Source organism: Myxine glutinosa, chromosome 2 (assembly GCF_964187855.1).
Source record: "Myxine glutinosa chromosome 2, kmMyxGlut1.1, whole genome shotgun sequence".
In the NCBI taxonomy this organism is placed as follows: Eukaryota; Metazoa; Chordata; class Myxini; order Myxiniformes; family Myxinidae; genus Myxine; species Myxine glutinosa.
This window is the reverse complement of record NC_136262.1, coordinates 9,155,150-9,181,492: the sequence shown is the minus strand read 5'-3', so window position 1 is coordinate 9,181,492 and position 26,343 is coordinate 9,155,150. Positions and strand designations below refer to the sequence as shown.

General features: G+C 45.6%; 1 protein-coding gene across 3 annotated transcripts in view; it reads left to right on the top strand.

Annotated features, from left to right (window-relative positions):
* ELMO1 (engulfment and cell motility 1) overlaps nucleotides 1-26,343 on the top strand; it is a 309,653-nt gene that overhangs the window by 281,055 nt on the left and 2,255 nt on the right. For all 3 annotated transcript variants that reach the window (XM_078772962.1, XM_078772961.1, XM_078772963.1), the window contains 5 exons: nucleotides 4,969-5,138; nucleotides 11,815-11,927; nucleotides 12,164-12,271; nucleotides 15,449-15,531; nucleotides 16,363-16,440. In XM_078772962.1, the coding sequence (XP_078629088.1) occupies nucleotides 4,969-5,138; nucleotides 11,815-11,927; nucleotides 12,164-12,271; nucleotides 15,449-15,531; nucleotides 16,363-16,440 (552 nt within the window). The remainder of the gene's footprint in view (nucleotides 1-4,968; nucleotides 5,139-11,814; nucleotides 11,928-12,163; nucleotides 12,272-15,448; nucleotides 15,532-16,362; nucleotides 16,441-26,343) is intronic.

Genomic DNA, 26,343 nt, shown 5'->3' with positions numbered 1-26,343 from the left:
GAATCATTGGAATCTCCCGCAATGAAGCCGATTGCGAGGGCCTTTCACTCACTCACCGCAGGCAGGTTGGTGGTCTTTCTGTCTTCTACCGACTCCTCTCCGGCCTTGCTCCCCCAGCTCTGTCTGTGCTCTGTCCCCCAAATATGCCTGCAGGTCGCACAAGATCTGCCTGGAACCCTCCTCTGGTGAAACTACCAAAATCCAGACTCTCTGCTCACCTTCACTCTTTCATTCCTCTTTTCTCCCGCCTCTGGAACAAACTCCCCCACCCCCTTCAATCCCACTCATCCCTCCAGATCTTTCAAACAGCTGTTCACCACCATCTGCTATCTTCCCCCATCCAAAACCTTGATATTTTCTACCCATGTTAATTCACCCCAGATCCACTTTTCTGAAATACTGACTTTTTTCCTGGAAGTTCCAGCAGTGTCTGTGTTTTTTTTTAACTTCTCCCACTCTTCACCCCTCTTCCCACACCTCCTCCCCCCAAGCCCTCTACCTCCCACAGATCTCCCGATGTCCCTGCTCTCAAATGTTGTACTTGTGTGCTTTCCCCTCTCTCCCCATCTTGTCTCCCGCTCCCTTTATTTCGTCTTATATGTCGTCCGTTTTTTTTTTGGTCATTAATGTTAGCTCTTACACGAGCCTCGATCTTGTATACAAAAAAAAAAAAAATGCTTGCAATGCGTCTTAAAAAGGTCATCTCGTTCTTAGTTGGGAATGACCAAACGTATTGCATACCTGAACGATCCATGTATGACAGTATTTTCTTAGTTCGAGACTTGATTACTATCGGTCAAACTGCGTCGCACGCTTTTGCGTTATTACTCCTTGACCAGGAGAAAGCTTTTGACAGTGTGGATCACTCATTTTTGTTTGCAGTTCTTACTAAAGCAGGTTTTGGAGAAAAATTCATTTCTTGCATAAAACTTTTATACAACAATGTATCATGCCTGCTAAAAGTAAATAACAGTCTGTGTCGTCCTTTCCCCTTTCAGCGTGGCATCCGTCAGGGCTGTCCACTGTCAGGCATGTTGTACACACTGTCCATCGAACCCTTACTGGCTCTCCTTCGTACCACCTTATCTGGTTTGTCCTTGTCAAACAATTCCAAAATTGTTACGTCAGCATATGCAGACGACCTGTGTGTTGTGGTTAAAAACCAGGAAGATGTTTTCGAGCTATCCCGGTGTTTTGCCAAATTTGAACTTGCTTCATCAGCAAGAGTAAATTGGAACAAGAGTGTAGCTCTTTCTCTGTACCCAGATACCCTATCTGGGTCACAGGCTTCACATATGGGTCCCCCAACTCTTCTGGGAGGAATGTTATGGAAAACGGATGGGTTTGAATACTTAGGCATCCATTTGGGAACTACAAGCTATATGAAGAAAAACTGGGATGGTTTCCTAGATAACATCAAGCAGAAACTAGCAAAGTGGAAAGGGATGCTCCATATCTTGTCACTTAAGGCACGGGTAAGGATAATAAACAACCTGGTGCTTCCAATCGTATGGCATAAGATCATAGCACTCCAGCCTCAAGCTCTGATCACCAACATTCAGAGGGGTCTAGTTGACTTCTTCTGGGGAGGCCACCACTGGCTTAAGCCAGATGTGTTGTGCAGACCACGTAATTCAGGTGGTCAAAACCTGGTGCACATCCCTAGTCGAATAATGGCTTTTCGGCTAATGACAATAAAACGTCTGCTGTACAGCGAGGTTGTGCCCTGGCGTCCTCTCACGAATACCTTGCTCAGGCAAGTAGGTGGAATGGACTATGACCGGGAACTTTTCCTTATGGACTTAAAGCAGGTCGATAGAGCTCGGCTCCCTGCATTTCATCGGTCTCTCCTGAATGCCTGGCAAGCTCTAGGAGTGCAGCGGTTGGAGATCTCTTATGATCCCAGGAGGTTTGTGCATGAGCCATTGTTCCAAAACTCACTATTCGCTGAAGTATCTACCAGCCGAGCTTTTATGGAACATTTTACGAACAATGGGATTAATAAAGTGCGAGATCTTATGGAGCTATCCTTGAAGCGATGGTTGTCTGCCAGCGCTGTTTCTGGAAAAATTGGCTTGCGTTCAATTAGAATAGTGAGCAGGGTCATAAAGATTGTATCCCAGACTTTTGTAGATTTAAATATTGGGTGGAATGGGGTAAATGAAGAAGTAGATTTTCGTTTAACCTTCCCTGAACTCTCGGTCACTGCCCAGGAACAACATGGTGTGTTTTCCTCTGACGGCGAAGAATCCGGTGTGTTCCACATCATGGGAAAAAGGGCAATGTATAGAATTTGTCTAGAGGTGTGCTTACCGGGCTGTGCAGCACCCTTAAGGAACAAGTGGAAAGAGTCTTTACCTGCAGGAGCATTTCTCACTCCAAATTGGGATGAAATGTACAGGAGTCCTACTGTTGGACGTACAGGAGACCTAAATTGGAGACTGGTCCATCACGCCCTGGCCACACAGGTGTTAGTTCAGAAGTTTAACCCTGCTGTGTCTAATTTATGTCCTTTTTGTGGTAATGTTGAACATTTGTATCATGCGTTTATTGAGTGCAAGAGATTGTCATCTCTGTTTCTGTATCTGAGCCGAATCTTTTGTAAGTTCAAAATAGTTTTTTCTGTTACAATCTTTGTTTACGGACTTGCATGTAATACTAGGAAAAACTCTGTGATTTGGCTTTTGAATTTTTTGCTTGGAATTGCTAAGCTTGCAATTTATAAAACCAGAAAAGCCAGATTAGGTAGTGGAAAAAATGAAAATGCACTTTTTTGTTTCATGGGGATGGTGTCAGCACGTATAAAGCTCGAACATGCTTATCATGTAAACATGGGGAACCTTCTTGTGTTTGAAGAGTTATGGGGGGTGTTTTGTGCAAATGCATTGGGAATGAGGTTGTGATTTGTATGTAAAGTGGGGGTTAAATACTTTTGGTTTTATTTGGTTTTGGTTTTGGTATTTTGGTTTGGAGCAGCTAACCCCTGCTCTAGCGGGGAAAATGGCCTTAAAACGATCATTCATTCATATATTCATTCACTTTTATAATAAAAGTCAAAAGTCTCTCTCTGTGTCTCTGTCTCTCTTTGTCTCTCTCTGTCTCTCTCTCTCTCTGTCTCTCTCTGGCTCTCTCTGGCTGTCGCTCTCTCTGTCTTTTCTCTCTCTTTCTGTCTGTCTCTCCAGAAGAATGGCCTCACTTGTGTTCTCCCAGCTCATCTGATGGTGAAAGTGATTTATGTTATTGCTGTTGGTGAAATTATCGGGGCTGAGAATGTCCTCACAGTATCGACAATGAGTAAGAGAGTTGTTAAATATAAAGGCAAGGGTGGCGAGTGTCGTGGAATCAGGCTTATCAGTTTGAGGTTGATCTTTGAATTCCAGTTTCACCACTCATTTCGAACGTCCCGCCATTTGTGGAAAATGAAAAAAATGGAGCTTCTCTGTCATTTTGATGCGGTTGTATCTCAGATTTCTATGGTATCCTTACGGTAACGTGATGATCGTTTTAAGCACATGTAATCCTTTAGGAGTCATTTATTTATGGTTTGAACAAGAGCTGTCGTATCCTGATGTTATATTTACAATTAATGATGGATTTCACTGTAATCAAAGGGATAATGAGTGACTTTGAATTCTTCTTATAACCCTCTCCTGAATGGAGCTTCTCCACCGCTTTATTTCTGACTTCATCGGAAAGCTCCTTGGTCTTCCTGTTTGCCTCTTTGCTTGACCAAGTGAGTTGCACCTTAAAATCCCTAGATAAGTGGGGAGATTAATTTTCAGTTAAACCACTGATTACATACAGGTGAAACATATTGCACTTATTTTGTAACTTTTCAAATAAATAATTTACTCCTGAAGTGATTTAGGGTTAATTAGACAAAGGGTTTGAATACTTGTGCAACTGAGAATCATCTGATTTTCTGTGTTAATCCAACTTATTCACAGTTTTATCTGCATGTTTTAGTTTTATCACTTCGGAGTAGATTGTGAAGAGTTACATATTAAGTTTGATTTGAATGCATCATGAAATAAGCTCAGGTGGCATCAAAGTGTGAAAACTTTGGAGGGGACTGGTGAATACTGCTCAGGTGGCAGGCCACTGTATGGACTGTGATACAAAGTTGAACTGATTAATTTTGGGTTTAACAGGTCAAAGGTCATGTGCCCTTTCAAAATCATTTTTCAGATCATGACTCGGGTTATAAGCATCTGATGTTTTCTCTATTCCATTTATCTCTTTTTCTCACCCGATCTGTCATGTGACCTTTAATAGAGAGCAAACTTAACGTGGGTGGAGGCATATCCATCGACACATTCATGGCAAATTATATTTTCGAGGTTTAATTTAGAGGAAGTGTACAAGATTATTTTGTAATATCTGGGTGAAATAAAACTGAATGATAATGAGTCTGATCAGCCCACAGCCTGTGGTATGTAAATGGATCTTTGGACAAACTCATCAGTTTCATCTGATATACAATTGTCATTCATCAATCACACATTTTGCAAAAGTAACGATGGCAGAATGACTTTGCGACCAGAAAATATATAAATACAATTGTTAATCCAACAACAAATCTGGAATTTTAGTCGAAAGTATTGTTCTAACAGTGGAATAAGTTATGAGTATTATTATATCTAGACAAAAATGACGGGTTGGAACAGTTTACTCGCCGGTGCAGCCTTGTGAGTGTGCCAAAGTCTGAAGCCTCGGCCTAGTGTCAGGTGTGCTTATATCTTCTTTATTTATTAGACATCCTACCGACGTAAATTAACACTCAGTTTACTCTGCACACGTTGCACATCACGTTCAGCGAATTTCACCTCCCTGCGCCTTGATTTTATTGTGATTTAAAAATACGCTTCTGTACACCGACCTCGAGGCTCGGTTTCCATCATTTGGTGCTTTATTTGATTAACCGATCACCACCTGTGTTTCCTGTGTCTCTGGCCATACCTCCCATAGGTTCTTCAGGTTGTCCGGGAACAGATAACCCGCACGCTGGCAAACAAGCCTAACTCCATGGATCATTTTCGTAGCCGCCTACAGAACCTCAGTTACAACGAGATTCTGAAAATTCGGCAGAAGGAGAGGATGAACCAAGAGGAATGGGGTTTCCAAGCTGCTCCAATCATGTATGTGGTAAAATGTTCGGTAATGGTAGCTTGATGCACATCCAGACCGAATTCTAGAAATCAAGAATCCCAAGATTAAGTGTTCAATAGTTGTGAAAGTACAGTGGTATAGCCTGAATTTAAAATGGATTAAATTGAAAAAAATTGGCACTGATCTACACAAAATACTGCATAATGACAAAGTCAAAACATGTTTTTAGAAATCTTTACAAACTCATGATATTCAACCCTCTGAGTCAATACTTCATAGAAGCACCTCTGGCAGTGATTACAGCTTTGAATCTTCTTGGGTATGTCTGTCAGTTTTGCACATCTGGATTTGGGGAGTTTCTCCCATTTTTCCTTGCAGATTTTCTCAAGCTCCGTCAAGTTGGATGGGGAGCGTCAGTGAACAGCAATCTTCAAGTCTTTCCACAGATTCTCAATGGGATTCAAGTCAGAGCTTTGGCTGGACCACTCAAGGACTTTCACGTTCTTGTTCTGAAGCCATTCCAGTGTTGCTTTAGCTGTATGCCTGGGGTCATTGTCCTGTTGGAATGTAAATCTTCACCACAGTCTAAGGTCGTTTGCACTCTGAAGCAGCTTCTCCTCAAAGATTTGCCTGTATTTTGCTCCATTCATTGCTCCCTCTATCCTTACAAGTCTCCCAGTTCCTGCCGCTGAAAAGCATCCCCATAGCATGATGCTGCTATCACCATGCTCCACGGTAGGGATGGTGTTAGATGGTTGATGAGCCATGCTCGGTTTTTGCCAGACAGAGCTTTACATTCAGGCCAAAGAGTTCGATTTTCATCTCATCAGACCACAGAATCGTTTGCCTCATGTCCTCAGAGTCTTTCATGTGCCTTTTTACAAACTTCAGGTGTGCTGTCATGTACCTTTTTCAGGAGTGGATTCCATCTGGCCACTCTCCCATAAAGCCTAGATTTGTGAAGTACTGCAGAGACTGTTGTCCTTCCTGCAGGGTCTCCCATCCAGCCAAGGAACTCTATAGTTCTGTCAGAGTGGTAGCTCTAGGAAGAGTCTGTGTTGTTCCATATTCTTTCGATTTCCCAATTATTGAGCTCACTGCGCTCTTTGAAACGTTCAAGCTTCTACTAGCCATATCCGGATCTGGATCTTCACCAAAATATAATCGTTTCGTCCTTGTCACATACGCTACCTCTCTGCCCAATTTTTCGTCCGAATCCGTCCACAACTTTTTTGAGATATCTTGTTCACAACCAAATGGACAAACAAACGGACAAACAGACAGACAGACAGACAGGGGTGAAAACATAACCTCCATCCACCTATGGTGGTGGAGGTAATGATCAACATGTGACTGTCCTCAATTCCTTTTCATTTTCACATGAAAAAGGACTGTGATTCTTGTCCGCTTTGTTTCCATATTTCTATCTGTGCATGCATTAAACATTTTAAGTACAAAGCTTCGGCTCTTTTAAGGGCTGAACCACGATGCATGGAATTTTAATGTCACACTATATGTTGCCTGTCTGTCTGCCTTTCAATTTATAGTTTGTTAACCTTCCCTCCTTTGTTGTTTAGATTTGATGAGACAAGAAAATTGTGCAGACAAGAAGCATAACTTGATCGTTTGTTTGCAAATGTCTGCCAATGTATCCATGATTGGCTTCTCATGTGCAAGTTTCTTGCAAAAATCTAGCTTTTAACATTATTTATATTTTGTTCATACCAATTACTAGACTAGTTTACCAATTACCTTACTAAATTACCGATTACTACTAGAATTACTAGACACAAATTAATTACTAGTCCATTACTAGACTCGCTAGATGGCACTTTTTTTTATTTATTTACAATCAGCTGAGTCAACCCTGGTGTTGGGCTAGTGGCTAGGGTGTCAGCTTAGGATACCTAGGATCCTGGGTTCGAAACCCGGTCGATCGCTGAATTAACGCCAGGGGGGTTGACTCAGCCTGTCATCCTTCCGAGGTCGGCTAATTGAGTACCAGTTCACTGGTAATTCCCTGCTTGTCGTTAAAGGCGGCAAAAAGGGTTGGCGTCAGGAAGGGCATCCGGCCGTAAAACATTGCTTCAAAAAGGGGACCGAAAAACAACAACTACCACGGTTCCCGAAAAAGGCCAACCCCCGCTTGCGGGGAAAAATGGCCTCTAAAGGTGGTTTATTTTATTTTATTTACAATGTACGATAGCTTATGTTGAACCTTGAACACAAATCCCTTTCCAGACGAGGATGTGAACACAAATCCCTTTCCAGATGAGGATGTGAACATAAATCCCTTTCCAGATGAGGATCTGAACGCAAATCCCTTTCTAGACGAGGATCTGAACACAAATCCCTTTCCAGATGAGGATCTGAACGCAAATCCCTTTCTAGACGAGGATCTGAACGCAAATCCCTTTCCAGATGAGGATCTGAACGCAAATCCCTTTCTCGACGAGGATCTGAACACAAATCCCTTTGCAGGCAAGGATCTGAATGCAAATCCCTTTCCAGATGAGGATCTGAACACAAATCCCTTTCCAGACAAGGATATGAACACAAATCCCTTTCCAGATGAGGATCTGAACGCAAATCCCTTTCCAGATGAGGATCTGAACGCAAATCCCTTTCCAGATGAGGATCTGAACGCAAATCCCTTTCTACACGAGGATCTGAACGCAAATCCCTTTCCAGATGAGGATCTGAACACAAATCCCTTTCCAGACGAGGATCTGAACACAAATCCCTTTCCAGACGAGGATCTGAACACAAATCCCTTTCCAGACGAGGATCTGAACACAAATCCCTTTGCAGGCAAGGATGTGAACACAAATCCCTTTGCAGGCAAGGATGTGAACACAAATCCCTTTCCAGGCAATGATCTGAACACAAATCCCTTTCCAGATGAGGATGTGAACGCAAATCCCTTTCCAGGCAAGGATCTGAACACAAATCCCTTTCCAGACGATGATGTGAACACAAATCCCTTTCCAGACGAGGCTGTGAACACAAATCCCTTTCCAGACGAGGATGTGAACGCAAATCCTTTTCCAGGCAAGGATCTGAACGCAAATCCCTTTCCAGACGAGGATCTGAACACAAATCCCTTTCTAGACGAGGATATGAACACAAATCCCTTTCTAGGCAAGGATGTGAACACAAATCTCTTTCCAGAGAAGGATGTGAGCATAAATCTCTTTCCAGACAAGGATGTGAGCATAAATCTCTTTCCAGACGAGGATGTGAACACAAATACTTTTTCTGACGAGGAAGTGAACGCAAAACCCCTTCCAGATGAGGATCTGAACGCAAATCCCTTTCTTGATGAGGATCTGAACACAAATCCCTTTCCAGATGAGGATCTGAACGCAAATCCCTTTCTTGATGAGGATCTGAACACAAATCCCTTTCCAGATGAGGATCTGAACGCAAATCCCTTTCCAGATGAGGATCTGAACGCAAATCCCTTTCTTGATGAGGATCTGAACACAAATCCCTTTCCAGATGAGGATCTGAACGCAAATCCCTTTCCAGATGAGGATCTGAACGCAAATCCCTTTCTAGACAAGGATCTGAACGCAAATCCCTTTCCAGGCAAGGATCTGAACACAAATCCCTTTCCAGGCAAGGATCTGAACACAAATCCCTTTCTAGACGAGGATCTGAACACAAATCCCTTTCCAGGCAAGGATCTGAACACAAATCCCTTTCCAGGCAAGGATCTGAACACAAATCCCTTTCTAGACAAGGATGTGAGCATAAATCTCTTTCCAGACGAGGATGTGAACACAAATCCCTTTCCAGATGAGGATCTGAACGCAAATCCCTTTCTAGACGAGGATCTGAACACAAATCCCTTTCCAGATGAGGATCTGAACGCAAATCCCTTTCCAGATGAGGATCTGAACACAAATCCCTTTCTAGACGAGGATCTGAACACAAATCCCTTTCCAGATGAGGATCTGAACGCAAATCCCTTTCCAGGCAAGGATCTGAACACAAATCCCTTTCTAGACGAGGATCTGAACACAAATCCCTTTCCAGGCAAGGATCTGAACACAAATCCCTTTCCAGGCAAGGATCTGAACACAAATCCATTTTCAGACCAGGAAGTGATCAGAAATCTCTTTCCAGACAGGGAAGTGATCACAAATCCAATTTCAGACAAGGATGTCAACACAAATCTCTTTCCAGACAAGGATGTGAGCATAAATCTCTTTCCAGATGAGGATGCGAACACAAATCCCTTTTCTGACGAGGATGTGAATGCAAATCCCTTTCCAGACAAGGATCTGAACGCAAATCCCTTTCCAGATGAGGATCTGAATGCAAATCCCTTTCTCGATGAGGATCTGAACACAAATCCCTTTCCAGGCAAGGATGTGAACACAAATCCCTTTCCAGGCAAGGATGTGAACACAAATCCCTTTCCAGGCAAGGATGTGAACACAAATCCCTTTCCAGACGAGGATCTGAACGCAAATCCCTTTCCAGGCGAGGATTTGAACGTAAATCCCTTTCTCGATGAGGATCTGAACACAAATCCCTTTCCAGACGAGGATCTGAACGCAAATCCCTTTCCAGGCGAGGATTTGAACGTAAATCCCTTTCTCGATGAGGATCTGAACACAAATCCCTTTGCAGGCAAGGATCTGAACGCAAATCCCTTTCCAGGCAAGGATGTGAACACAAATCCATTTTCAGACCAGGAAGTGATCAGAAATCTCATTCCAGACAAGGAAGTGAACACAAATCCATTTTCAGACCAGGAAGTGATCAGAAATCTCATTCCAGACAAGGAAGTGAATACAAATCCATTTTCAGACAAGGATGTGAAGATACACCATTGTACTTTTACAAGATGTCGCAGGGCCAGTTGACGATGTACAAATCAACATGTTAAGTGGTATTTGAACTTGAGATCCCAGTATCATGAGTCTTGGGTTAATATGTGAATGTTAAACAGGCCAACCAAGAACAACCACCTGTCAAGATCCTGTTCCACTCTGGGTAGGAATCACCCACGGATGTGTTTCTGGCTCAGTAGCCATCATCTTCGCAAAGCAAATTCCTCCTACAACTTGAACTGGCAAAGCCATCCCATGTGCTATTGTATCCAAACATCATCTCCAACACTTTCTTGTTTTCCTCTCCTTGTGAAGAAGGTCGTTTTTTCCCAATAGAATTACTATTTTCTCTCCTGAGAGTTAGTTCCCTTCTGTATCCATCTTGGCCACCCATGCATCCTCCTCTGCCCCCATTCCTCACCACACCCACTGGTTGTCTGCCTCCCCCTGTCTTGGCTTTCCCACCTCCCCACCCCCACTCTCTCTGCTGTTCCTTTTGTCATGTTGTATCTTGACCTGTTCATTGCACTCGGACTAACTCTTTCACGAGTATCAACTACGTATCCTGCTATCTATGCACGTGTTCTGTTTGTTGATTATAGCTCTGCTTTCAACTGTATTCTGCCTTCTAGATTGCTCGACTGCCTCTTCAACCTAGATGCTAATCAATCTCTGGCCCTTTGGGTCCTTGACTTATTACAGAATAGAACTCAGGTGGTTAAAATCAATAACAGATACTCTAAACCCCTAAGTATTACCACAGGAGCACCTCAAGGATGTGTGCTGTCTCCTCTCCTGTACTCTATGTATACAAATGACTGCATCTCCCATCAGGACTCTGTCAGAATGTTCTAGTTCGCAGATGACAGGAGGACAGTTGTGGGCCTCATCTCCTCTGGTGATGAATCAGCCTACCGTGCCGAAATCTCGCTCATGGTCAACTGGTGTCACAACAACAATGTACAGCTGTCCATCGCAAAAACCAAAGAGATGGTTGTGGACTTCAGGAGGGACAGGATGGAGCTTTCGCCTCTGGTCATCAACGGCCAGGTGGTGGAGCAGGTGTGAAACTTTAAGTTTCTCCGCACCACTATCTCCTCCTCTCTGAAGTGGGAGGATAACACCATCTCTATCATAAAGAGGGCCCACCAGAGACTATTCTTTCTGAGGCAATGCAGGAAGTTCAGGGTGTTAAGGGAGGGCATGCTGCAGTTTTATCGCACCGTCATTGAATCCACACTTACCTTCTCAATAACTGTTTGGTTCAGCAGTATCACGGCCCAGGAAAAAAAGGAGCTGGACAAAGTCATACGTACAGCCTCCAAACTCATTGGAACTGACCTGCCCTCTCTCTCCTACATCCACGAGTCCCGAATGCAGAGGGTTCGCCTGAATATCCTTAGGGACGCTTCTCATCCAGCCAACCCCCTGTTAGAACTCCTACCCTCAGGGAAAAGACTCAGAGCCCTCAAGGTCAGAACCTCTAGGTTCAGGAACGGCACCTATGCTACTGCCATCCACATTCTGAATGCGCAGTACCACTCCTATAACTACTCATGAGCTTATAATGCACTTGGCACTTTAGCGACAGGCCATTTTAAATGTTCTTATACGCACCTTATGATGTATACTATGACCACTGAATGTTTGGAGGTTTACCATGCCCCATTAATGTATGGTTTTTTGTCTTTAAGAGCACACTACCTCAAATTCCTAACAACTGTTGCACAACTGTTGATGTGGAAATAGAGTATTGAATGTTGAATCTAAGCAGTACATGTCGTAGTGTTCAAGAGGACGTGCCATCGTTTCTTGGCTGTGTAGAACTCGTGTCTCGTTTGCTGTGCCTGGGAATGGTTAGAGAGCTGCGGGAAAAGCTGCAGCCTGAGATCATGGAGTTGATTAAGAAACAAAGGCTAAACCGACTGTGTGAAGGAATGCTTTTTCGCAAAATCAGCAGCCGGAGGAGGCAAGGTATTTACCTTCTTATCTCTTTTGTCTGACTTTTGGCCTTAACCTGTTGGGCTCTTCAATTGGAACATTGCTCAGAATTTAAAATGTCGCCATACTTTTGAGGAATTCATTTGTGGTCAAGATATCAATCACTTTCTTGCATCAAGTCCAAAAATCTTTTGCCTCTTGTTGGTGAAAATTATTTTGAATGCACAGGTTTGTTTTTTTCCAATGCCGTTCGACTTGTCTTCTTGCAGAGAAATACTGGTACTGCCGCCTGTCGCAGAACCACAAGGTTCTTCACTACGGTGACGTGGAAGACGGGGCTGCGGTGGTTCCCCCCATCGAGTCTCTACAGGAAAAGTGTGAGGACATTGTGAATAGGGATCTAGTGCTATCGGGTACGGTCATTGTCACCGCTCCTAGAAACTGAAGAAAGCAAATACTTCTTTTCTTTCATGTGGTTATTCCAAATTGAAGGTGAATGAATTGTAAGCCCAGTGAAGGTTTTATAGAGACGGCTAAGTGTTTATGGATAGTTCAAAGCAAGTTGTTGCATCACATCGACACGCACCGAGCTGTTCGGGTTCATCGGGTGAGGCCTGTGCAGGAAGGGGAAAATGCATTTGAGGGGCTCTTCAACCTGTTGGGCTCTTCAGAACGTGTCTCGTTCTGGGATCGTCCTAACCGAGGGAAAAGGGACCAAAGTGTAATGTTTGACGAGTGGGAACCTCGTTTATCGTGGGTCTTATGCGGAGGTACTTTGTGTGGCATTGTGTGATTGTTGCAGCCATCGGTCGTTCCGGTTTCCCAGTTTGAGTCTCGTTAAAGTGACCACAACAGTCACCCATTCAAAAAAAACAAACCCCTGCCGGATCCTCGCGTCCAAATCCACGTTTGTGTGCGGTTTTGATGTCCCCAAAATGGGTGAATGGTTCGCTAATAGACGATCACGTGACTGATCTGATCTGGGGCTGAGAGAGCCTTTGTCACATGACGCGATCTTATCGAACGAAGTGGACCTCGGTCAATCACCCATTTATGGAAGAAGAACCACTTTTAGAGGCCATTTGGAAATGCGAATGTTTCGGTGGATGTGCGGAGTATCGTTGAGAAAGAGAGAGAGGAAGACAAATGATAAATTGTGAAAGATGATGGGAATAGAGCCTGTGATTGATGCTATGAAGAGGAACAGGTTGAGATGGTTTGGTCATGTGTTGAGGAAGGATGAAAGTGACTGGTTGAGAAGAGTGACAGAAATGAATGTAGAAGGAAGTAGAGGACGGGGAAGACTGAGAAAGACTTGGCTAAAGATGGTGGAAGAAGAAATGCGGGCAAGGGGGTTAACAAGGGGAGATGCAGAAAATAGGGCAAAATGGAGAAGATTGTCATGGGGACCGCAAGGCTAACCCCCGCTCTAGCAGGGAAAATGGCCTTAAAATGCCTGTTGTTGTTTTCCCCGCAGAGCAGGGGTTGGCCTTTTTCGGGCACCTTGGTCCCCTTTTTGAAGCAATGTTTTATGGCTGGATGCCCTTCCTGCTGGCAACCCTGTTAGTCACCTCCTGCGACAAACAGGGAATTACCAGTGAACAGGTACTCAATTTGCCGACCTCAGAAGGATGACAGGCTGAGTCAACCCCCCTGGTGTTAATTCAGCGATCGACCGGGATTCAAACCCAGGTTCCTAGGATCCCAAGCCGCACCCTAACCGCTAAGCAAACGAACCCAGGATCCTAGGATCCCAAGCCGGCACCCTAACCGCTAAGCCAACAAACCCAGGATCCTAGGATCCCAAGCCACACCCTAACCGCTAAGCCAACGAACCCAGGATCCTAGGATCCCAAGCCGGCACCCTAACCGCTAAGCCAACGAACCCAGGATCCCAAGCCGCACCCTAACCGCTGAGCCAATGAACCCAGGATCCTAGGATCCCAAGCCGCACCCTAACCGCTAAGCCAACAAACCCAGGATCCTAGGATCCCAAGCCGGCACCTTAACCACTAAGCCAACGAACCCAGGATCCTTGGATCCCAAGCTGCACCCTAACCGCTAAGCCAACACCAGGCTTTAATCACCTATTTATGGGACTTATTAAACACTAAATGAAGCCACCAGGACAACCAGAATTCATCTGAGACCGAGTGCATTTTAAAACGATAATGGCACAGGGAGGGAACAGAAGGAAGCAATTACAAATAACAGCTAGTAATGAAATAAACAATAAAACCTAATCCCTTTACCACTACCTGGCATACGTGCCCACAAACCAACCAACCAAAGCACAGGAGATAGACGTCGAGGCTGACAAGACGAAAATACCCCAGCTATGTCCAGCTGGACACGACAGGAACTGATGCAGGCGGCACTGCGGCAGACACGTCCCTGACTCCGCTGTCTGTCCTGACTCTATCTCAACCACCTGATGCTACCATCACTGCTGACCCTAGTTGCTCTGTATCTGGTGTCGTCCCCTTTGACAATGTCACTACATGTGACCCTCCTTTGCCGAATGGGTGGGTATCAGGACCGACTCGATGGCCTTGCCGGGTCCCTCCTATTCCACGTGAGGACATCTCCACGTAGAAGTGTCCCACACTAAACCAGCAGCGTCCATTTGCGGTTCCTGTTCCTGTGGAGCTCCGTCCACACCAGCTCTTTAGGTGCAGGCTCGACCTTGCTTCCGGCTCAGCTGTTAGATTTGTGTGGTAATGAGCTTAAGCTTGCCGAGGATGGCAACGCAACGGTTGAGTCTTCCAAAGAGACCGGAGATTTAAACCTTCGGTCAGATTTGACTTACAAGCTTCATCACAGGAATATGTGTAACAATGTTTGTAAATTAGATAGCACAGCTGGACGAAGGAGATGGACTTTGATGAATCGACAATAGAGGATAATTTTCAAATTATTTAATTTGCACAATTTAAATAGATAAAATGCTCAAGGAAGATATGTGGTAGATGTATATTTTTTTGCAAACTATTACATGTGAAGTTTTCTATTATGCTCCTTGCATCTGACACTGAACTTTGAAACTGCCATTTAAGTTTATTTTTGGCTGCTGAGTTTCTTGAGATTTCATGAATCGTTCCGAAATGATGAATCCATATATCCTTCCCCTGGCTTCTGGCCTTGTCTTCCACATCTCCTCCTGAACAACTTTATTCTTCAAAGTGTTCAAATTGAAATGTATTATGGCGTAGATCACAAATGGAAATGGACCCTTGATTCTGTGAGGTTTGAGGGTCCTCGTAGTTCGTGTCTGCATGCGTATTGCGTGTCTGCATGCGTATTGCGTGCCTGCATGCGTATTGCGTGTCTGCATGTGTATGGCGTGGCTGCATGCACATTGCGGGTCTGCATGTATATTGTGCGTCTGCATGTGTATTGCGCGTCTGCATGTGTATTGTGTGTCTGCATGCATATTGCATGTCTGCATGCATGTGTAAGATTATTTTGATTTATTTGAACCCCCCACCACCCCAAACCTGACAAATCGATCTCCGTTGTAATATCTGTCTAAATTGTGGATTCCTCATCTACAGTGCCCATTGTAGACATCAAAGCCGTTGTGACAGGGAAGGATTGTCCACACATGAAGGAGAAAAGCACCCAGAAGCAGAACAAGGTCGGTATGGATGGAAGAATCCAGATATTATTATTTATTAGAGATTATGATGATAAAATACAAATATAATATTGCAGAAACACTCTCCCTATGGGGGCAGCTGGGGTCGGGGGGGGGTGAGGGGGGGGGGGGAGGTGGGAAATCATGTGTATACGAATGTCTACAAAGTTGAGTTAAATTTGTATTGTCATTTTCACCTTAAAGGGACACAAGTTTGAAGAGATATGTTTTAGAAGAAGATATCTCCGGCCTATCAGCACAAAAATATTTTTGTGGAGGAAAATAAGCCAGATAATCGTGTTTTTAAATTGGGCCATTTTCACTTCCGTTATGCAAATGAGGTATTTCCTTCATGTGGATTCGCATGACATCAAAGTTGCACAACTCATTGACATTATTCTAGTGTTCAAGATGCCGATGTGCCAAGCTTTAAGTGTTCGAATCGTCGAGATATTTGCTCATAGAACTCGTAAGTCGTTTTTTTGCATCCCTGACCCACAATCGTGAGCTTTGTCGTGGAAAAACCTAGCAACCTAATTCAACATCAAAACGTGTTTATTCAAAGTATCGTGTTGTTCGTGAAGACCACTGAGCCGTCAGCATTCATATTTGATTATATTAAAGACGTTAAACAGGGGCCCCTCTGCCAATGTTGGTTTCTGGAGATATCATGGCATGTATCACAATGAGTAGTAAATCGTCACCACCACACCACACAAATCTCGTGAATTAAACTCGAATATGTTTTAATTTCAGAGTTGTCTCTGATGTGGAACTGTTTAAATTGTCACTTTAAAATGTGTTATTGTGGAATCTGCTGTTTATCTTCAGGAGCTATTGGAGCTTGCATTTTCAATCCTCTACAACCCTGATGAATGTTTGAACTTTATTGCTCCAAGCAAGTACGAGGTAAGAGGAAATGCATACTATGCTATCTGTTAAATACAACACCAGGCATTTTAAGGCCATTTCCCCTGCTAGAGTGGGGGTTAGCCTTGCGGTCCCCATGACAATTTTCTCCATTTTGCCCTATTTTCTGCATCTCTCCTTGTTAACCCCCTTGCCCGCATTTCTTCTTCCACCATCTTTAGCCAAGTCTTTCTCGGTCTTCCCCGTCCTCTTCTTCCTTCTACATTCATTTCCATCACTCTTCTCAACCAGTCACTTCCATCCTTCCTCAACACATGACCAAACCATCTCAACCTGTTCCTCTTCACAGCATCAATCACAGGCTCTATTCCCATCATCTTTTGCAATTCATCATTTGTCTTCCTCTCTCTCAACGATACTCCGCACATCCACTGAACCATTTGCATTTCCACCCTTTGTTGCTGCTCCATGTTCATTACCCATGTCTCGCTCCCATAAATCATAACACTTCTCCCACATGCAGCATACACCTTTGCCTTCAGCTTCAACGACACTCCCCTCCTCATCAGCATGCCACTCAGTTCCCGAAACTTCTTCCATGCACATCTCACTCGAGCAACCGTTGCCGAATCTGATCCACCTTCTCCATTCAGCATGTCTCCTAGGTAGCAAAATGTTTTCACACATTCCAGCTTCACACCGTCTCCAAGATCCAACTCAACATTTCCTCCATCTACAGCTCCCTCTGTGCACACCTTACACTTGAATGTAGCTGCCACACTGGTTAATGACCCTCTCAGACCACTACATTTTTGATGAACCCACTCAGCGCATATTGTACATTAGGGAAGTCCAATAATTTGAAGATTGAATTTTCATTTCTCCACGATGAAATTTCTCCACAATCCATTTCTCCACAAGCCTGCCCCTATTCCTATTGAAGAAAGTAGTTTGTGGTGGAAATTTGAGCTTGATTGGACAATATTTAGAGGTTGCTCAGAATGTTGACAAATTTTAATGAATAATAAGATACAGAATTTTTAGCATCATACATCAATTCATAGATAATTATCTATTTTCAATTACTCAAATTATTTATTATTGTTGGCTTGCATTTTCCCGCTGTGTACCCTGGTTTAGAATAGGTACACCGTATCCCTGCGTGTCATAAGAGGCGACTAAGAGGGTTGGCGTCGGGAACGGCATCCGGCCATAAAAACATTGCCTCAAAAAGAGAACCATGACAATTACTACTACATATGGGCAGGGTGCAGCCCGAAGTGGAGATCGGTTTCTGAGGTTTGGGATATGGAATGTAGGGACAATGACAGGGAGATCAGGAGAAGTGGTGGATGTATTGGTCAGAAGAAGAGTGGACATATGTTGTGTGCAAGAGACGAGATGGAAGGGAAGTGGTGTGAGAATGGTAAAGGGTAGGCAGGGACAGAAATACAAGTTTGTGTGGCAAGGGTGCCTGGAGGGCGTGAATGGTGTTGGTGTCCTGTTTTCTGAGGAGTTTGTAGACAGTGTGGTGAGTGTGACTAAAGTGAGTGATAGGTTGATGATGGTGAAAATGATGATTGGAAAGCTCTTGGTGAACGTCATCTCGGGATATGCTCCGCAGGTTGGTCGGAGCGATGAAGAGAAGGACAAGTTCTGGTGTGCGATAGAGAAGCTGATGGAAAACGTGAAGGATGGGGAAGTTGTTGTGGTAGGAGGAGACCTCAATGGACATGTGGGAAGGAGTATGGACGGTTTTGAGGGAGTTCATGGGGGTTACGGATATGGTGTGAGAAATGGAGAAGGTGAAAGGATTTTATAGTTTGCTGATGGTGCTGATTTGTAATACTCAGTTCCAGAAAGAGGATATTAAGCTTGTTACATGCACGTCAGGTGGGTCGACGACAACCGTTGAATACCTGATGGTGCGTAGGCGACATAGGGGGCACCTCCGGGACACAGAGGTGATCCCAGGGTAGGAGGCTGTTTCACAGCACCACTTGGTTGTCTGTGACATAAGGGTGAAAAGTGCGAGGAGAGCTCGGCGGGTGAAGTGCCAACCGAGAATGAAGGTGTGGAGGTTGAAAGAGGTGACAGTAAGGGGGGCATTAAAAGAGAGGCTGAGTAGGGTAGAGGATGATGTGGTTGAGCTTGAAAGTGGTTGGATGTCAATGAAAGATAGTCTGTTGGGAGCCGTTGGTGAGGTATTTGGCTGGACAAAAGGACCACCGAGGCACTCGGAAACATGGTGGTGGGATGATGAAGTTGGAAAGAGGATTGACGAGAAGAGGAAGAAGTTCAAGGAGTGGCAGAAGGCGAAGGGTACGGGAGCAGAAAAAGCAGAGCATGAAAGTTATAAGGCAGCCAAGAAGGCTGCAAAGAAAGAGGTAGCAAAGGCGCAGGAGGCATGTAGGAAAATGTTCGGAGAACGCTTGGATTCGGAAGAGGGTCAGAGAGCAGTATTCAGGATTGCAAAGCAGATAGCGAAAGAGAGGTGTGATGTGATGGGGGTGAGTTGCTTGAAGGATGAAGTGGGACAAATCATTGTGGACCCAGATGGAATTAAAGGAAGATGGAAAAGATATATGGAAATGCTGTTGAATACAGAGAATGAATGGGATGGCAACATAGAGAGTAACCCAGTTTTAGGACCGGCAGAGAAGATAATGTCCAGCAGAGAAGAAGAATGATAATAATAATAATAATAATGCATTTATTTTATATAGCGCTTTTCAGGAAGCCCAAAGACGCTTTGACAGAGTGCAAAACATAATGCATAGCAAAACATAAAAACAATTGCAAAAAAGAAGAATCAATAGGGAAATATTCAAAGCACAAAGGAGGGAGAAGGAGAGGAGATAGTCAGGGGTTAGATGCTGTGGGTTAAATGTTGAATGCAGTGTTGAACAGGTGGGTCTTGAGTGATGTTTTGAATGTGGCGAGTGAGGAGGAGTCTCTGATGGTGTGAGGTAGCGAGTTCCAGAGGGTGGGAGCAGCGATGGAGAAGGCCCTGTCCCCCCAGGATCTAAATTTGGTCCGGATGGGGGGGGGTCAGGAGGTTGGTACCAGCAGAGCGGAGGTTGCGGGTGGGAGTGTGTCTGGAGAGGAGGTCAGCCAGGTAGGATGGGGCCAGGTTATGGAGGGCTTTGTAGGTCAAGAGGAGGATTTTGTACTGGATTCTCTGGGAGATGGGGAGCCAGTGAAGTTTGTAAAGGACGGGGGTGATGTGGTCACGGGTCCGGGAATGGGTGAGTAGACGGGCAGCGGAGTTCTGAATGTATTGGAGTTTATTGGTGATTGTTGAGGGTGAACCATAAAGGAGGCTATTGCAGTAGTCCAGACGGGAAGTGATGAAGGCGTGGATGAGGGTTTCTGCAGCCACGGAGGAGAGGGATGGACGGAGACGGGCGATGTTTTTCAGGTGAAAGAAGGCTGTCTTTGTGATCTGTTTAGTGTATTTGTCGAAGGAGAGGGTTTGGTCAAAGATGATGCCAAGATTCCGGATGTGAGGGGAGGTGGATACTGGGAAACCGTCGATGTTGAGGGCAAAGTTATGGGTGGACTTGGTGAGCGTTTTTGGGCCAATGATGATTATTTCAGATTTATCACAGTTAAGTTTGAGGAAGTTGATTTGAAGCCAGGATTTTATTTCAGTGATGCAGTTTGTCAGGATAGAGTGGGTGGCGGTGGAGATGGACTTGGTGGAGATGAAAAGCTGGATGTCATCGGCGAAGCAGTGGAATTGGAGACCATGACGGCGGATTAAGTGACCGAGGGGGGACAGGTAAAGGATGAAGAGGAGGGGGCCAAGAACTGAACCTTGGGGGACACCTTGGGGGAGGGGAGCAGTGGGGGATTTGCAGTTATTGATGGAGATGAACTGACGTCTGTCAGAGAGGTATGATTTAATCCAAGAGAGGGCAGTGCCGGTAATGTTAAAGGTGGTTTCAAGTCGGGTGAGGAGGATGGTGTGATCGATGGTGTCAAAGGCGGCGCTGAGGTCGAGGAGGATGAGAATGTTGAGGTTACCAGCGTCAGAGGAGAGGAGAAGGTCGTTGGTGATTTTGAGGAGAGCAGTTTCAGTACTGTGGTAGGAGCGGAATCCGGATTGGAATGTTTCATACAGGTTATTGGCAGAGAGGTGATGTTTGAGTTGAGTGGCTACAGCGCGTTCCAAAACCTTTGACAGAAAGGGTAGGTTGGAGATGGGTCTGAAGTTATTTAGGGTGTCAGGGTTTAGTCCAGGTTTTTTCAGAATGGGGGTAACAGCAGCAATTTTGAGGGATGGTGGGACGATGCCTGTAGACAGGGAGGAGTTTATTGTTGCAATGATAAGTGGAGAGAGAGCAGGAAGGGAGGCCTTGACAAAGCTGGAGGGGATGGGGTCAAGAGTGCAGGTGGCAGTTTTCATTCCGATGAGGAGTTCAGAGAGGTCAGTAGGGGAGACTGGGGAGAATTGAGACAGGGGATGGCAGGATAAGGGGGGCAGGTGGTTTGAGGGGGAGCAGGTGCGGCGGTGGTCAAGCTGTTGTAGATGTTTTCAATTTTGCGTTGGAAGAATGAAAGGAAGGAGATGCAGTTGTCTATTGTGAATGACTGGGTGGTGGTGTTCAGGGGGCTGAGGAGTTTGTTTATTGTAGAGAAGAGTGCTTTTGGGTTTCCGGAGCCAGAGTGGATAATTTGAGAGTAGTAGGCGGAGCGGGCGCGGGAGAGGGCATCTTTATAGTGTTGTATGTGGTCCTTGTAGGCCTGGGAGTGAACTGTGAGACCTGTTTTATTGCGGAGTCTTTCAAGTTGGCGAGCACGAGTTTTCATCAGGCGGAGTTCAGGGGTAAACCAGGGAGCAGAATGGGTGAAAGAAACTGTTTTGGTTTTTATAGGCGCAAGTTGGTCAAGGCAGGAGGAGAGAGTGTGGTTGTAGTAGTCGGTGAGGTCAGAAGGGGTGTGGAGGTCAACGAAGGGAGAAGTGGACATTTTTTCAGAGAGGGTCGATGAGAATGAGGTAGGTGAAAGAGCGTTTAGCTTACGGAAGTTGATAGTGCGATAATGCCTTGGTGCTGGGGTGGGGATGTTGATGGTCAGAGTGATGGCTAGGTGGTCAGAGAGAGTGAGGTCGGAGCCAGAGAGATGGTGCAAAAGTAGTCCAGTAGAGCAGACAAGGTCCAAAATGTGACCACGGTTATGGGTAGGAAAGTTGACATGTTGAGTGAGGTTAAAGCAGGTGAGTAAATCAGTGAAGTCAGTGGTTAGCGTGGAGTCAGTGGAGTCCATGTGGATATTGAAATCACCAAGGAGGAGGATTGAGGGGGAGAGGGAACATAGCTGGGTCAGAAAGTAGGAGAAGTCAGACAGGAATGATGGGTGTGGTTTGGGAGGGCGGTAGACAACAGCCATGACTGACTGTGTGTGACCAGAGAGTTTAAAAGCCAGGTGTTCAAATGATGGAGCAGATGAGATGGAGATGAGGTTGGTCTTGATGTCTTGTCGGTGAATAACGGCAATTCCACCACCTCGGCCCTCCGAGCGTGGTTTATTGATGTAAGAATATCCATTGGGTGTGGTGAGGTTGAGCGTGTAGTAGTCCAGTGGTTGTTGCCAGGTCTCAGTGAGACAGAGAAAGTCCAGTTTATTTTCCAGGATGTAGTCGTTCAGGATGAGGCATTTGTTGTTGAGGGACCGGGTATTGAACAGGGTGAGCTTGATGTTGTTTTGTACGGCGGGTATGAATCCAGGTGATTTGGCCAGGGTTCGCAGACAGGAGGTGCGATTTTGTGCGTTGTTGTGACCAGGTGTGTTGGGACGATGAGTGGGAGTGCGCTGAGCCGACCAGAGGATGGGGATGGAGTGACCTGATTGTAAATAAACAAACTTACGACCGGAGCCACGGTGAATGTACCTGGGTCGACGCAGGAGTCCATTCGATTTGATTGCAGAGATGCATGATGGGGTGGAGCGGGTTTTAAGCAGGAGAAGCCTTGCGGCGGAGTACCGCAGAGCCATGCCAGCAGGAGCGAAGGGACGAGCACGAGGCCAAGGGTGAGGAGGCGAAACAATCGTCACAACCCACGGGAGTGGGCCCGAGGAAACAGCGAAGGAGCCGAGCAGGTGAAGCCAGGAGCAGAGCCGGGACCATGCAGAGGGCAGACAGGAGCGAAGAGACGAGCACGAGGCCAAGGTTGAGGAGGCAAAGCGGCAAATGCAGCGGCAAACGACCGCCGCCGCTAATAATTTCATAATGTCCAATGAAATAGTCCAGGTACAAGTGTATAGATTACCATGCTCCGTATGTCGCGATGAAGAAGAAGAACCCCCATGTACCAGAAGTAGGGAATCCGTTTAGACCAGTTGTCGTGTAAGAGTGTATCTTTGTCCCCATGACGAGGAGTGGGGTTATGTTAATTAGTTAGGGATTATGGGTAATGTATCCCCTGTATGTAATTGCCTCTGTAATCTTTTCCTGTGTTCCTTATGACACCACCCTACACACTATATCCAAGCCAAGCAATCGACACCATAATTAATAACACTAAATAAAACAACCGGAAGCAGGACATTGAAAACTACCACGCGTTCTGCCAGCCGAGCCATCACAAAGGCCGGCAATTGGCGATGAGGCCACGCCCCAAAGAACGATTGGTCAGGATGGCGATGGTGAAGTGCTGGCGGCCATTGATTGGACCATGCGTGGGGATCGTCGGGTGACGTAAGAGCTCTTAAAAACAAAAGACTGTTGCCGACATTTTGTTCTCTGACACCTTGGACATTCATCAGCAGCAGACGCATCTTCCTCTTGACCCTGGCTTTGATCGTGTGCGGTCGCAGTTCGTGTTCTTGGTCCCGAGATTGAACATATCCTTGTCCTTGGTCCCGAGGTTGACATCCTTGCTCCTCGCTTGGTTCAGACAATCATCGTTGGCGGTCAAAATCGTGCTTTCTCGGGTCCTGGTATTCCGGGCTGGGAAAAAGGCAGACTAACTCTCTCCTTGGTGTTTGCTCGTGGCGGTCGCGCTGGTGCCGTGTGCGGACTGAGCGGAACGACGGGACTCGGTGCGGCCGAGCAGGAAGGAGCGCGGGCCTGTTTGTTTCACCGTCGATGACGGCCAGTGAGCGAGAACTGCGAGAGGAGCCCACGGAGTGCAGGCAAAAAGCACCACACAGACACAATAATTACTTTCATTAATTTTTCCCTTGTGTGTCTGAGTCAATATGGAGGATCCTCAACTTAGGAATATTCTACCGTGCATTCTTTGTTCCCTGGCGTTATTTTTATTAAACCTGTTTATTTGTACATTTTAATTCCGTGTCGGGTTTGAGTTGATTATCCAGCTTCGACGACATCCAGTAGGGTCCGTGAAGGTAAGAGCTTTGTTACCCTTCGCTGCCTCATCCCCCACGCGTATTAACTCCGCAATAGTTGAATTGAACGCCTCGGAGTGTAAAGCTCGCTCGGCTAATCCGTCTCCAGGGGTGTCCACCCCAGGAACGCGACAATATGAAATTACCATCCAAAACACAAAGTTAATGAATCTGATATAAACACAATCTAATGGGATGTGTGTTAGATATATATATATATATCTGCTAGTATGTTGTGGTATATCTCTAATGCTCTCTGGTATCATATACAATACGTAAACCCATGAAGACAATGTGAATCATTGACATTCTGTATTCCAGAAAGCTCTAGATTTTACCAAACGAGGAGTAGACGTTTTTGCAGCTCTTTTGTATTAATTGATGTAGTCGGCTCTTCGTTCGCTTCACGCACTTCTTCCACTTCCCTTTATTTGGTAAATGTGTTCCTTCCTGCAAAATGCCTTGTGGGTACTTTGCAGGAGAATTATGCCATATACAACAACAACAACAACAACAACAGGCATTTTAAGGCCATTTTCCCTGCAAGAGCGGGAGTTAGCCTTGCGGTCCCCATGACAATTATGCCATATACCATATATCCAAAACCACCTCTGCCTGGAAAACATGGACGGCACGGCTGCAGCTTCTTGGCTGGGTACCATCGAGTCCTGACATGAACACCATCGGTCAGTCATGTGTGTAAACATGGATCGGGAGTTGTGGAAAACTAAAAACTCGACCAAATAATCCCAAGAGCTGCAACAAAATGGATTCCACATGTGGCAATCTGGCTCAGGCTGTCATACAGAATGTCGATTCGATCTCTTCATGGGTTAAATCACATTACATGACACCAACGGTCATATTACTAGGTACTATTATATGTCACCCATTAGAAACGTTTTCATATCACAGATTATTAGTTTGTTTCCAATTGAGGATGATTAGCCCCCGTTGGACTTGGTCCGAAACGGGGGCTTATGGTAGGGGGTCATCATTCCGTCCGGTCCATCATTCTACTTACATATGCACGTCATTTTTTTTCGAGATCAGATCCAAGATGGCCGACTGGCGGCCATTTTGTTACATGAACATGTCCCCAACCATTTATCGGACATTCATTTGCCGATCTTGTTCAAACTCGGCACAAACACAATACATGTGTACATCTGCAGAAGATTTTGTTTTGTAATCTGACCAAAGATGGCCGACTGGTGGTCTTTAACTCTATACAGTAAAATTACTAAAACCACGGGGGCTGTGACATTGTACATGTTTTTCTTGTTTTATTATGGTAAGATATCATCCTAACCGTTCATCATTCCCAACTGAACTTCTGGCTCGTGATGTGGAGAATCCAGGGCAAATCCCATAAATGTTGGTCCATTGCCTATTATTGTCCTTGTAATCCACATTGATGTTTTTCGGTGTCCTTTTACGCTCGCTTCCCTCCCACCCCCAAAACGGCAATTTATTATCCACGTGACCCACAACGTCAGAGAATACTTTTTCCGCAGGCAGTTCTTGTAATGACTTCGACCATGAGAGGATTCTTGATCAGAAAAATCTTGGTCAAATTCCCTTTGACGAGTCTGAAGAGAATTGTGCAGCCATGATCCGTTGCGTGCTGAGACAACCTTTGCCTTTGATTTGAATGTCATGAACATCGCTATTTTTAGGGGGGGGGGGGGGGGGAGGGGGGTACCTGCCAGCTTTGCTTAATTTTTAAAAAACTAGAACCACCGTTAGAGGCCATTTTGGAGGGGTTGGCCTTTTTCGGGCACCGTGGTCCCCTTTTTGAAGCAATGTTTTATGGCCGGGTGCCCTTCCTACTGGACACACGGAATTACCAGTGAACTGGTACCCAATTTGCCGACCTCGGAAGAATTACAGGCTGAGTCAACCCCCCTGGCGTTAATTCAGCGATCGGCCGGGATTCAAACCCAGGATCCTAGGATCCCAAGCCCCACCCTAACCGCTAAGCCAATAAACCCAGGATCCTAGGATCCCAAGCTGCACCCCAACCGCTAAGCCAACGAACCCAGGATCCTAGGATCCCAAGCCGCACCCTAACCGCTAAGCCAATAAACCCAGGATCCTAGGATCCCAAGCTGGCACCCTAACCGCTAAGCCAATAAACCCAGGATCCTAGGATCCCAAGCTGGCACCCTAACCGCTAAGCCAACAAACCCAGGATCCTAGGATCCCAAGCTGCACCCCAACCGCTAAGCCAACAAACCCAGGATCCTAGGATCCCAAGCCGCACCCCAACCGCTAAGCCAACAAACCCAGGATCCTAGGATCCCAAGCCGCACCCTAACCGCGAAGCCAACAAACCCAGGATCCTAGGATCCCAAGCCACACCCCAACCGCTAAGTCAACAAACCCAGGATCCTAGGATCCCAAGCCGCACCCTAACCGCTAAGCCAACAAACCCAGGATCCTAGGATCCCAAGCCGCACCCTAACCGCTAAGCCAATAAACCCAGGATCCTAGGATCCCAAGCTGGCACCCTAACCGCTAAGCCAATAAACCCAGGATCCTAGGATCCCAAGCTGGCACCCTAACCGCTAAGCCAACAAACCC